This window comes from Oryx dammah, unplaced genomic scaffold (assembly GCF_014754425.2).
Source record: "Oryx dammah isolate SB20612 unplaced genomic scaffold, SCBI_Odam_1.1 HiC_scaffold_26, whole genome shotgun sequence".
NCBI classification, from domain to species: Eukaryota; Metazoa; Chordata; class Mammalia; order Artiodactyla; family Bovidae; genus Oryx; species Oryx dammah.
The window spans coordinates 65,340,358-65,353,221 of record NW_024070210.1 but is presented as its reverse complement, the minus strand read 5'-3'; the positions used below and the strand labels follow the sequence as shown (position 1 = coordinate 65,353,221).

At 36.0% G+C, this 12,864-nt stretch overlaps 1 protein-coding gene across 6 annotated transcripts in view; it reads left to right on the top strand.

The window, feature by feature from the left end:
* Positions 1–12,864, top strand: part of MGA (MAX dimerization protein MGA) — a 145,991-nt gene that overhangs the window by 107,756 nt on the left and 25,371 nt on the right. For 3 of the 6 annotated variants that reach the window (XM_040226855.1, XM_040226859.1, XM_040226854.1), the window contains exons 10-14: positions 5,273–5,499; positions 6,856–7,032; positions 7,636–7,708; positions 9,023–9,540; positions 11,718–12,015. In XM_040226855.1, coding sequence (XP_040082789.1) covers positions 5,273–5,499; positions 6,856–7,032; positions 7,636–7,708; positions 9,023–9,540; positions 11,718–12,015 — 1,293 coding nt within the window. The remainder of the gene's footprint in view (positions 1–5,272; positions 5,500–6,855; positions 7,033–7,635; positions 7,709–9,022; positions 9,541–11,717; positions 12,016–12,864) is intronic. The other 3 variants (XM_040226858.1, XM_040226857.1, XM_040226856.1) reach the window with 3 other exon arrangements.

The window sequence follows — 12,864 nt, the reverse complement described above, 5'->3', positions numbered from 1 at the left end:
ATGGTGTGGCTGACAACAACAAAACAATGCTTCTGGCTTGAGTTTCAACTGAATAGACTAGTAGACAAAATAGAGAGGCTGCACTAGACTCAAACACATGAACAGTTGATTTGACAAAAATGGCAGAAGAGTAAGGAAAAGGATGATCTCTTCAGTAAATGTTGGTGGAATCATTGAATATCCATATGGGGAATATATGAGACTTTATTCCTCACGCTATACATAGAAATAATTTCTACATAGATTACAGACCCAATTGTCAAAGCTAATCCACACAACTTTTGGAAGATAATGTTTCAAAAAATGCTTGTGTGTGTGTATGATCTCATATTAGTAGAAGGGTTCTTAAGCGTGACAGGAGAAATAATCAGTCCTTTTTGGGTTGGCCAAAATGTTCATTCAGGCTTTTTCATAATATCTTACAGAAAAATCCACACAAACTTCTTGGCCAAGCCAATATATTTGATGAGTTAAAAATGAGAAACTCAGGTCTTAAAGACATTAAGCAAGTGAAAATGTAAGCTACAGTGAGAAAATAGATACTTGGAATATTTAGGGACTTGTATCCAGAATATATAGAGATATTGGTGCAGATTAATCAGAACTAAGTGGTCCCATTTTAAAAAGGGCAAGTCTGGGACTTCTCTGGTGGCCCAGAGGCTAACACTGTGCTTCCAGTGCTTGGGACCTGGGTTCGATCACTGGTCAAATAACTAGATCCCACATTCCACAACTGAGATTTCACATGCAGCAACTACAGAGTTATCATCCCGTAACTAAAGATCTGCATGCCACAACTAAGATTCAGCATGGCCAAATAAATGTAAATAAAAGGCCAAGTCTTTTAGAGGCACTTCAGGAGGGATGTTGACCATCTCATTTATAATTGGAAATGCAAACTACATCCACAGCAAGATTCTACTGTATGCCTGCAAAAATGGTTATAATTAAAATTCTCTGATGATATCAGCTCTTAAGAAATGGGAGCTTTGATGTACTGCTAGTGGGAAATTGGCATAAGCACTTTGGAAAGTAGTTTGATAGTTTCTGCTTGGATTGGTGACTCACATGCCCTTAGTCTAGTAGTTTGACTCCAGAGTAACCAGCAGAACTGCATTCTACAACAGTGTTTTGGCACAGTGACTCACAGTACCTAAAACCTGCAAACAAACCCAGATTTGGGTCCATTCCTTCAGAATGGGAGGGAGATGAATATAGTATGCTGATTAGAGTAAATAAATTAGAATGAATAAATAATAGTATTAATAACCAGTGGAATAGTATACACCACAGTAAATAAATGATTTATGTGTAGAATATAGATATATTTTACAAAATTGTTGAGTGAGAAGGAAAAAAAAGCGAGGCAGGGAATACATCTCTAATTAATTTCAAAAGTAGACAAAATTAATCTGTGATGTTTAGTGGTGATGTTTGGTGTTAAAAAGGAATGCAGAGAGGTGACTAATAATTTAAGTGAGTTGCTTGTAGGAAGGAATTATGAGAAAGACATGCAAAGGCTTCTGGGGTTTATGGCCATATTTCATTTCTTAATCTTTATAGAGTTTACATGGTTGTATATTTGTTAATATGTATTGCTATTAAGTTGTATATACATTGTTTCTGTACATATGGGTATTTCACAATAAAGAGGTTTAAAATGCCTTCAGAATGGGAGGGAGATGAATATAGTATGCTGATTGTTAGCATAGCAGTTTTCTGGGACTTAGATGTCCAACACTTCATTCATGGAGCAAGTACTCTGGGCTCTGCTAGGAGTGAGAGGAGTTAGGATATAGACAGTTAAAACTAAGTCCATCTGTAAGAAGTTACTGTCAATTTGATGAACAGGTAAACATGTAGATATATATTTATGATAATTTTAAATGCCACAATAACAAAAGTGCTGTGTTTTAAAGTATCATGAAGAAAAGGCTTTTTGAGAACTGAGAAGGCAAAATGATAATACTACAGAACCTTGGGAAGATGGTGTGTATTAGAAGGCATTTGAATAGAAACAAGGGGATATATTACTTTATTCTTGAAACAGGTTTCTGTTCTTGGCTTCTGTGAATATATGCTACTCTGGCTCTCCCCTCATTGTGTCTTTGCTAACTTCCTTTATCTGGGTTTCAGATGAAAGCTAGGAGTATCTCAAGTGTATTGTGAGGGGGAAAGAGAAGCGTTCAGTCTTGGATTCCAGACTGTGTGAAGGAGTCAAGTGGACAGCGGGGTTAAGGAAGTGTGGGGAAGTGGACTGTTGTTCAGCGTCTTATGTGGAGTCTGTCCATTTTCATGTCTTCAGGTGTAGTCTCTGCCAATGGTAGTCTTAATTTTTAATGCTTACCCTAGTTGCTGTCATTCCAATCTTAACACTGTCCTCAACAGAACTCAATTCAATAGATTTTGTGAACTCTTCTATTTACTGGAGCCACAATTTCTGTTTTATCCACAAAATTTAGAGTTGTTTTCGATTCTCTGTGAGGAATTAGTATGTTTAGACATTTTAAGAGGTTTTCTTTGGAAGTATTATGAAGTTATGAGCTGTTATTTTCAAAAGAAAAAAAAGAGATGAAAAGAGTTCTTAGTAAATCCTTAGTTTATGGAGGCTTAGAAAGTCCTTGAAAGATGATTGAAAGAGGCAAGACAGTGTTGTTTGACCTGAAGCCTTTTATTTTTGTAGTAAAATTAGTATGTGTGAAATAATTCATAGAACTAGACAACAAAGCTTTAACCAAATGAGTGATAGAGGCTCTGTATGTACCATCTTCTTTGTAAGGGCACCCTGGTTTACCCTTTTAAAAATTGCAACCATCCCCCTTAAGATATATACTCATACATACTCACTAAACAGTTTATCAGTACTTCTTGTACTTGGTTTTTTCCTTATAAGCACTTGAAAATCCTACATATTTTCATTATTTTCCCTGTTTATTGACTGTCTTTCCCTTGTCCCTCTACAACTTAAATATAACCTCCATGAAAGCAAGAATTTTTGATCAGTTTTGTTCATTACTGTGTCTACAAAGTCTGATACATATGAATGTTCAAATATTTGAATACCTGAATGAATACTGGGGTTTTAACAGCCTTTGTGAATTATGTGATAAATAAGCTAAGTTAACAAAAGTTGGATAACAGAGGCTGCTAAGTAACTAACGAATTAACTCAATCACATTCTAGCTCAGGTTTTTTCGCCCTTGGTGTTTTAATCTTTAAACCTTTATTCAGTATTTTATAGTTACACTCTGATGTTAGCCTTAGGAGACTTTTGGACAAAATTATTCATCAGTAATTGGATCTTACTGTTCAGAACAAATGGACTTCTTATGAGATCAGGTAGCAGTTTGGATACTGCTTTCTTATGCAAGATTGTCAGTTGCCCCTTTTATGTGATTTTAGGCAAAGATTGTGGGTCTTTGGTTTGGAGCTATCCTCTCTGAGCACTGATCATTGAAATGCAAAACACAATGTTTGCTTCTCTTGTCTTACTGATGGGAATGGGCAATTTGCTTTTGAAAAAGAAGCCAGCAGCCTGTTAACCAAATCCTCTATTTAATTTGGTTAAGAATCGGTGCATGTTTTCCTTTGTGTAGAACTTGTTGATGGTATGTTTTCGTCTTAGTCAGGTTTCTTTGCTTTCCTGTTTGTGTATTTTTGCTTCTATGCTGAGTTCAGGCTGACTTCTGAATAAAAGTTGTCATCAGAAGGCAACAGTAACTGCTCTGGAACCAGATTGACTGGGTTTGATCCAGGTTCTGCCTCTTATTATTGGACTTCCCTGAACCTCAGCTTTTGCAAAGTATCAGTTCAATTGTTTAGTCATGTCAGACTCTTTGCAACCCCATGGACTGCAGCACGCCAGGCCTCCCTGTCCATCACCAACTCCCAGAGTTTACTCAAACTCAGATCCATTGAGTTGGTGATGCCATCCAACCATCTCATCCTCTGTTGTCCCCTTCTCCTGCCTTCAATCTTTCCCGGCATCAGGGTCTTTACAAATGAGTCAGTTCTTCCCATCAGGTGGCCAAAGGATTGGAGTTTCAGCTTCAACATCAGTCCTTCCAATGAATATGCAGGACTGATTTCCTTTAGGATGGACTGGTTGGATCTCCTTGCAGTCCAAGAGACTCCCAAGAGTCTTCTCCAACGCCACAGTTCAAAAGCTTCAGTTCTTCAGCGCTTAGCTTTCTTTATAGTCCAACTCTCACATACATGACTACTGGAAAAACCATAGCTTTGACTAGATGGACCTTTGTTGGCAAAGTAATGTCTCCGCTTTTTGATATTCTGTCTAGGTTTGTCACAGCTTTTCTACCAAGGAGCAAGAGTCTTTTAATTTCATGGCTGCAGTCACCACCTGCAGTGGTTTTGGAGCTTAAGAAAATAAAGTCCATCACTGTTTCCACTGTTTGCCCATCTATTTGCCATGAAGTGATGGGACCAGATGCCATGATCTTAGTTTTCTAAATGTTGAGTTTTAAGCCAGCTTTTTCACTCTCTTCTTTCACTTTCATCAAGAGGCTCTTTAGTTCTTCTTCACTTTCTCCCATAAGGGTGGTGTCATCTGCATATCTGAGGTACTGATATTTCTCCAGGCAATCTTGACTCCAGTTTGTGCTTCATCCAGCCCAGCATTTCTCAAGATGTACTCTGCATATAAGTTAAATAAGCAGGGTGACAATATACAGCTGTGACATACTCCTTTCCCTGTTTGGAACCAAGTGGAAATAATAATATCTAAAGGACCATTGTTACAGTTATATGAATTAAAACATAGTAAGTGCTTAGAATATGTAGATAGGTTCAAAAAGTACTTGTTGTTATTTGTAAAATTAAAAAGTGTAATATAGAATGATTATCTTTCCAGGATAATAGAGAAAGCCTCTTCTGATCATGTTAATTATAATAGCATCTCCTGTTAACTCTTTATCTTTTATTTATCCATCTGTATTTTGCTATGTTGTTCTTATTACTTGATACTATATGTTTATTAGATTGTTTTCTCCTGTGGATTATAAACTCTGTGAAGGCAAGAACTTTGTTTTAGTCATAGCTGTTTTCACTCTAGGATCTAAAGCAGTGTCTGATTTATAATAGGTATTCAACAAATATTTGGTTAATAAATTAATTAAGGTTCATGAGGGCCAACTAAAGGTTTCTTAGGGGATATCTATCTGTTTGATTATTTTAATGATTTAATACTTTTTATGAGGGAGAATATTTTGACAGTGCCTCAGTTAACTTTTGTCTTACCCTTCCTTTTGTTAAGCTATCTGTGAAACAGAACCTGAACAGCCTGTTCGACATTACCCACTGTGGGTGAAAGTAGAAGGCGAAGTAGATCCAGAACCAGTGTATATCCCAACGCCTTCTGTCATTGAGCCTATGAAACCATTGTTGTTGCCTCAGCCAGAAGTTTTATCTACTACTGTGAAGGGCAAACTACTCACAGGAATTAAACCTGCGAGGGCATATACTCCCAAACCCAATCCTGTGGTAAGCTTAGAGTTACACATCTTTTATTGAAAGTTATAAAAATCATTTGTAAAGGTAATGGGTTTCAGCCAGATTTTTGGTTTGTATTTTGTGAATCATGGTGCTTTCAGGTAGTATGTCTGCAAGCCATCTCCCTTTCTGATTTAGTCAGTTTAATTGATGGCATTTAAAAAGTGTCATAAAAGTTGACAGAAAACAGCAAAATTCTGTAAAGCAATATCCTTCAACTAAAAATAAATTAATTTAAAAAATGTCATAAAAGTAGAGTGAATAGTAGTATGATTGACCCTTGAGCAACAGGGAGGGTTTGGAGTGTAGACCCTTTGTGCAGTCAAAAGTCCACGTGTAATGTTACAGTTAGCTTTTTGTGCCTGTGGTTCTGCATGTGTGGACTCAACCAACTGAGGATCATATAGTATCCTGTAGTATTTACTATTGAAGAAAAGCTGTACTTGGACCTGTGCAGAATTATTATAATTCTTTTTTTATTTTTTATTTTTATATAATTCTTAAAGATAGCTAAATCTCTCTTTAGGAGGATCATATCAAATCGGCTTTAAAAAAAAATGACTTGGCAAAAGTCTTCTAAAGGTTCTCTTATTCCTGTAGTATAGAATATTGAGTGATTGAGATGTAGTATGCACTATTAGAAAAGCATTAGGAAGAAAATTTAGAGAGTCACTGTGATCTTTTTAAAGCATGTTGTCTTTATATACAATAAAGTTTAAGGTTTAAAATAGTTGCATGACCAGGTGAAGACAATAGGTAGAAGATCTGATGCTTCTCTTGTGTTAATAGGTTAAGCAGTTCTGATTATTAATAAATCTATTTCAGTCTTTCTGTTTAATTGAAGAAAGATTGTTCAGTACAGTGCTATTTAGTATGGTCTCTATACAGTGCTAATATATAACTGTTTGTTATTAGTTTGTGATGAAATAAGTATAAAAAGCAAAAGGAGATATTTAGAAACTTTTGCCACAAGTAGATAGAGAAATTTTTATCTATTAAATCTAATACTGAAAAACTTGATCTTTGTTTTTCTAGTAATTTATTTTACTGTCTTTTCAAAAATATCAGTCTGTGTGTGACAGGTAATTAAGAAATTTATCCTTCACTGCAGATAATTTGAGAAGCACTGCTCTGGTGTGCTGAATTTTCTTAAAAGAGAAACAGATCCTTTCTGACTGCCCCAAGAGTCAGCACATACAAACCGTAATTGTACTATTTAAAGTTTGCATTAAAAATTTTTAAGTGTTGTAATAGAAGCAAAGATTACATCCTTTTCCTTTTGGAATCCTGGAGACTGGCCCCCCCCCCCCCCCATATTTGGAATGTTTTGTTGTATGAAACTTACAGATTCGGGAAGAAGACAAGGATCCAGTCTACTTGTACTTTGAAAGTATGATGACTTGTGCCCGAGTTCGAGTGTATGAACGAAAAAAAGAGGAAGAGAGACAACCATCACCATCACCATCCCCATCATTTCAGCAGCAGGGCTCATGTCATACTAGTCCTGAGAACTGTAGTGTAAAGGTGAATTCCTTATTGCATAGATTTTTCTTTTTAACTTCCAATTCCTTGTTGCTAGTATTAGAATTTGCGTTACTCTTGGTATAATATGAAGTAATTTTTTAGGGGCAGAGAAGGTTTACATAATGTGCATATCAATTTATGTTTCTCTGCATACCTATTCTAGAACATATTCCCTTAAGGTCATTTTAAAAGTATTACTCTTTCTGAAGTTGGAGTAATTTTGAAATTTTAAACATTTTTGGTTTTAATAATGTGGTTTATTAGGATTTGATCTTTCTGCATTGGTGAATTTTCTAAATAGTTGAAACTTGTTTCATTAAACATCAAGTATTTTTCCTTTTTTATTAGAATTACACTATAAAATGCAATGTTAATTGTTTCCTTGGTAACTCAGTCACTATCACAGATGTTAAACAGCAAGACTACTTGTTTTTATGGTTGTATAGTGTGATGGTAATGCAACTATGTGTGTGGATGTCAAGATATTCTTTGAGTACTTTAATTTTTCTATTAGGTTTCCTTGAGAGATTTAATTCGTATGTCATAGTCCCTTGATAATAAATATGTGTTGAACTGAAGTATTTGTATTGTTCTCTTTGTCAGGAGCCAGCTTCTGAACAGCAGCCTTTGAAACCACTCACTTGTGACCTGGAGGATGATTCTGATAAATCACAAGGTCAGAATGAAAACTATGACTTATCATTTGATAGTAATTATTCATATTATAGATATGGACTATACTAATAATGAGGGGGAACCAAAGCTACCAATCCAGAGCATGTCTACCTACCTTGTTTCAGTTTTGGTAAAAATAGACACTATAGGTAAGTTTTTTTCCGAGTTTTTTCCTGTGTTTAACTTTCCTGTTCTGAGAAATAGAATTTGTTGGTATTCATGGTCTGGTGTGTTGTAAGAAACAGAATGAGGTCAGTGATTTTTTTAAAACTCCTTTACAAACCTCAGCAATATTGACATCATTAGTTACTGAAATTTTACCTGAGATTTTCAATAGTTGCTGCAGTTGGAGAATACAGAGGGGAAAAGGAAGGAGTAGCACTGATTTATCTAGTACATGTTACAGCTAGAATTAGTATGATGAAGGTTAGTGTCTAGGGAATTAACCGTTTGTTTTTGATTGTGCTTCTTAAGACATCAGACATTTAAGCAGCAGTGTCTGCTAAACTTTTTTTATGGCATGATAAACATACAAAAATGATAATGTTGCTAGCACATTGAGGCAAGTGGAAAGGGTGCCTATTAGCATGATCACCCTGAAGGCTGAGGGAATTGCTATCCTGATGTATTGATAACTGTAGTACATTGGTTGGTAGATCCTGCTATAGAAATCTAGCTAGTGAAATGTATATTTAGTTAATGTGTTGCCATGAATGTAAACATACTTGAGCTGTGAGTGGTCTTGTATGAAATGTAGAAGTGGAACAATCATATCCAGAGGCACAGAAGTAGTTCAGAAATATTTGCAGTGGAAACTAGAGGTAGAGTGCAAGGTTTTTTCCCCCAACAAAAACATCATCTTTCTTGCTGTTCTTTAGGGTTGACTCTACCCCTCACATATTACAAAGCATCTTGCAAGTGTCTTTGCTTTGCTTATATGGATAGCAAGTATACTATACTAAATAAGCCTAACCCTGGTTATATACTTTGTTTGCAAGATAGTACCTTCTTATCTGATAGTTAATGGCTTTTTAGAGCAGTCTCAAGAGGGATTCACTTTTATTAAGAGAGCCCAATGAGTAGAATAGTGAAGACTATTATAGTCTGATTTTCTGGAATGTTTTTCTTTTTTTCATGGAAAACTCCCAAATTGTAAGTGTCAGTTTACCACTGAAAGTCCATGGGAATGGGATACTGGACAACTGTTGAATATCTATGTCCCTGGCACTTTTCTGAGAACTCAGGAAAAATGAAAATCTTTCAAGGTTCAGTACAAAATGCTATAATATAGAAATATCTTTCAATTCCTTATCAGAAAAGAGCTGGAAGTCTTCCTGCAATGAAGGGGAATCAGCTTCTACCTCCTATGTGCATCAGAGGTCACCTGGTGGTCCCACCAAACTGATCGAGATCATCTCAGACTGCAACTGGGAGGAGGATCGGAACAAGATTTTGAGCATCTTATCCCAGCACATCAATAGCAACATGCCACAGTCACTTAAGGTGGGCAGCTTCATCATTGAGTTGGCTTCTCAGCGAAAGAGCCGGGGTGAAAAGAATCCTCCTGTTTATTCTTCTCGTGTGAAAATCTCTATGCCATCATGTCAAGATCAAGATGATATGGCTGAGAAATCTGGATCAGAGACTCCTGACGGTCCATTATCCCCTGGGAAAATGGATGATGTCTCTCCCGTGCAGACAGATGCCCTGGATTCAGTGAGGGAGAGATTACATGGAGGCAAAGGTCTGCCCTTTTATGCAGGGCTTTCTCCTGCAGGGAAGCTTGTGGCCTATAAACGTAAACCCAGTTCAAGCACATCTGGGCTTATCCAGGTGAGAATTATCTTTAATCTGGATGTAGCACCTTTTTATACTTAGGTACCACTTTGATTTTTCACAGCCTTTGTGGGCCTTATATTATTTATCTTTGCATTCCCTGGGAACTGGGTGACAAAATGGTCATCTCTTTTTGTAATAGGCCTAGGTTAGATGCATACCTAGGGTGAATTTTTGGCACATTTACAAACAGAAAGGTAGAGTCAGTCCTGTGTTAGCTTATAGTTTTCTTTCTAGTCTTCCCAGAAAGTTGCCCTTAAGCTGTTTTACTTAGGCTAAAGTCATATTTTGACAGTCAAGCAAGAATAGTAAGGGATTCAGTCTAGTTCTTAGGATTATTATTAGCAGATAACTTTTAAAATAAAATGAAGTTAATTTTTAAGATAAGCAATATATGTTTGAAAACTTGGGAGAAAATTTAAATTTAGGAAGACGTTATTCAAATACATAAATTTTTAAAAAATTGAGCCACAGTTTACATATTTTATCTTTATTTGATTCATAGAGTTCTTGCCAGTCTAATCATTATTATAGGGCAAATATCTATATCCTTGCTACTTAGTACTTCAGACAGATATATTAGTAAAATTACACTGGCATGTAGAAAATCTTTTTGAAGGAAAATTCTGAGGTAAAATGTAGTCGTAGGTCCAAAAGAGTTTCTCCTTTTGTTCAGTGACATTAAATGCACTTTTATATCAGAGTACCAAATGTGGGGTCGTGTCTGACATTACTGCTAAGGTTACTTGACTTTACTAGCTCAACTGCTTCTCTGGGTTAAGGACTGTGCCACCATTATAACTGATCTACTTAATTAAAAACTGTCTATTGCAGTTACTATGTAACTGCTTCTGTTGATATTTCTTAAACTCTTAATAATGAGAGTGTTTTCTCCTTGTTTCATTTACTGATTGATGCTTTGAGAACAGCAACTTAACCTGATATTTTAGTGAGACTAGGCCCTCTTCAAATACAGTCATAGAAATTTTGTGTTCTCCTGTCTGGGACTCAGAATGCCCCCATAAAATATGAACCTGCATAGCAGTCAGGCCACTGTAAGGTATGCTTTAGGAAAGCTGCTGAGTAGTCTTCAGAGCAAGTCCCAAAGGAGAAGACAGGAGTATCTCATCCAGACTCCACAGAGCCTGGAAAACTGTGTAGGAAAGTTTAGGATGGAAAGATCATATTCTTTGGATCAGACTCGGGGCAAGTATATACTGATCTGTCTGGAAATAATAATTTTACCTAAGAAACAGAATAATTTTGTGTCTTAGAAGAGGGAGTAGCTTGTTGTAGCTATTCTCCTTACCAGTTATCTATTAGTTTAGAGAGTAGGATTTTCTCTGCCTTACTCCACTTCCTCACCCCTTTAAATAATGGGAAAGAGAGACAGAAAAAGATTTCTTCGATAGTCATTTAGCAGTAAGACATAGAGAACTCCATTATTCTGTGTAAGATGGGCAGTCTGTCAACTCGGGCAATAGAGAAGAATCTTTACCTCATTCATTGATTCACTTTCTTCTGACAATTTAGTGGCAACTTAGAAAAAATTACAATGAATTTCAACTAGCATTTATTTTGAGTCCAAGTTTTGTGCAAAAGATGAAGATAGTTGACTTCAAAATTGAATTTTTTGAAAACTGAAAACTAAGGTGACTTTGTGGCTTAGGTATTTGTAACAGTGATTTTTTCTCATAAGGTAAAGCAGACTACCATATATTTTTCAAATATTAAGGACCCTTGTGAGAAAGTTTCATTATGCCTCTGGTCTCATCAGAGAGATTCTGTGGAATACAGTTACTCATTTTTATGCTGATGATTATTAATAACTCAACCATAATTGCTTATTGACAAGTAAAACAATTGGATGATTCCTTAGATTTGACTGTACCTTCCACAAATCTAGAACGCAGGTATGATGAGTTTCTAAGATTCTCTGTTTTTAAACTTCCAAGATGAAGGAGATGAGATTAGTTGAGAATATCAGATGGCAGCATTTTTTTTTCATCTCCTAAATACTCAGATTATACCAAATGGGAAAAGTCCATTTCTTTTTCCCTTTAAATCTGAAAAATAGACTTTTAAAACCTTGTAAAAATGAAACCCTTGTCAAGGGAGATGAGTTAGCAAGAGAATTTTATCTTTACAGAATTTCTCTTTGCCACTTGTTTCAGGTTAATGGTAAGAGTTACCCGCAGGCTAAGTTGCTATTGGGACAGATGGGGGCATTGCATCCAGCCAATAGGCTAGCTGCTTATATCACAGGCAGGTTGCGACCCTCAGTCCTGGACCTCTCAACCCTCAGTACTGTCATCTCCAAGGTAGCATCCAATGCCAAGGTGGCTGCATCCAGGAAACCACGCACCCTGTTGCCTTCAACATCCAATTCCAAAATGGCATCATCTTCTGGCACTACAACAAATCGCCCTGGGAAGAATCTGAAGGCGTTTGTCCCAGCGAAAAGACCAATTGGTAAGTTGGACTATTCATATGTTTTGGGAAGGATTGTGACTTGGTGCTGGGCCAGTGGATACAGATATGGAGGTTGTAAAGCTTAGAGAAATATAGAAGTTGGTACTTTTTTTCCTTGATGTTTATCTTGCCTGAATTTAAATATTTTTTTAGTAACTCTTCTGATGACCTACAATACTAAATAAATTGAATTATAGTTAGTTTTATAGTTATTTCCCAGACTTTTGGACTGGTTTTGTTAACATAGAAAAGACTTAGCTTTTTAATTTTGTTTTGCAGAAGGGAATACATATTCCTAAGTACTTTCCCTAATTTACTATTTCTCCTATGAGAACTGGTGTTTTTGGTAACCAATCATATGTATGTTCCCTGAATTTATGAAACCAAGGAGCTAGCAAAATCAAAACGCATTGAGTTAGTATAGACTTAGAGTAGAAGGCTCTTGTAAAACAATTCTGGGAACATTGCTTTATTATATTTATCCCTATTCTGTGAGTAAAAACCTAATTTAATATCTTAGTGTTAAAGAGTCTATAATAAATTGCCTCCTTGAAATCATTTGTGTTTTAGAATTGATAGTATATACAGTTGATTTTATTGCATTCCTCTTTTTGTTTTTTCACATCTGTTTAGAAATGTTAAGTAAAAATGTCATTTGCTGTGTTTTTATTCCTCTTAATAGGAAATTGAAATCTCTGGCTAAATGCTGGAGTTGTGTGAAGATGGAGTATAGGCATTGCCTTAAAAAGAACTCTTTCTACCTCTTGTTTAAAAGGTAGCTTTAACTGGTGATTTAAAAAAAATCGTCTTATCCTGCCCTCTTCTGAAATGTCTTTTTGCATATTTCTA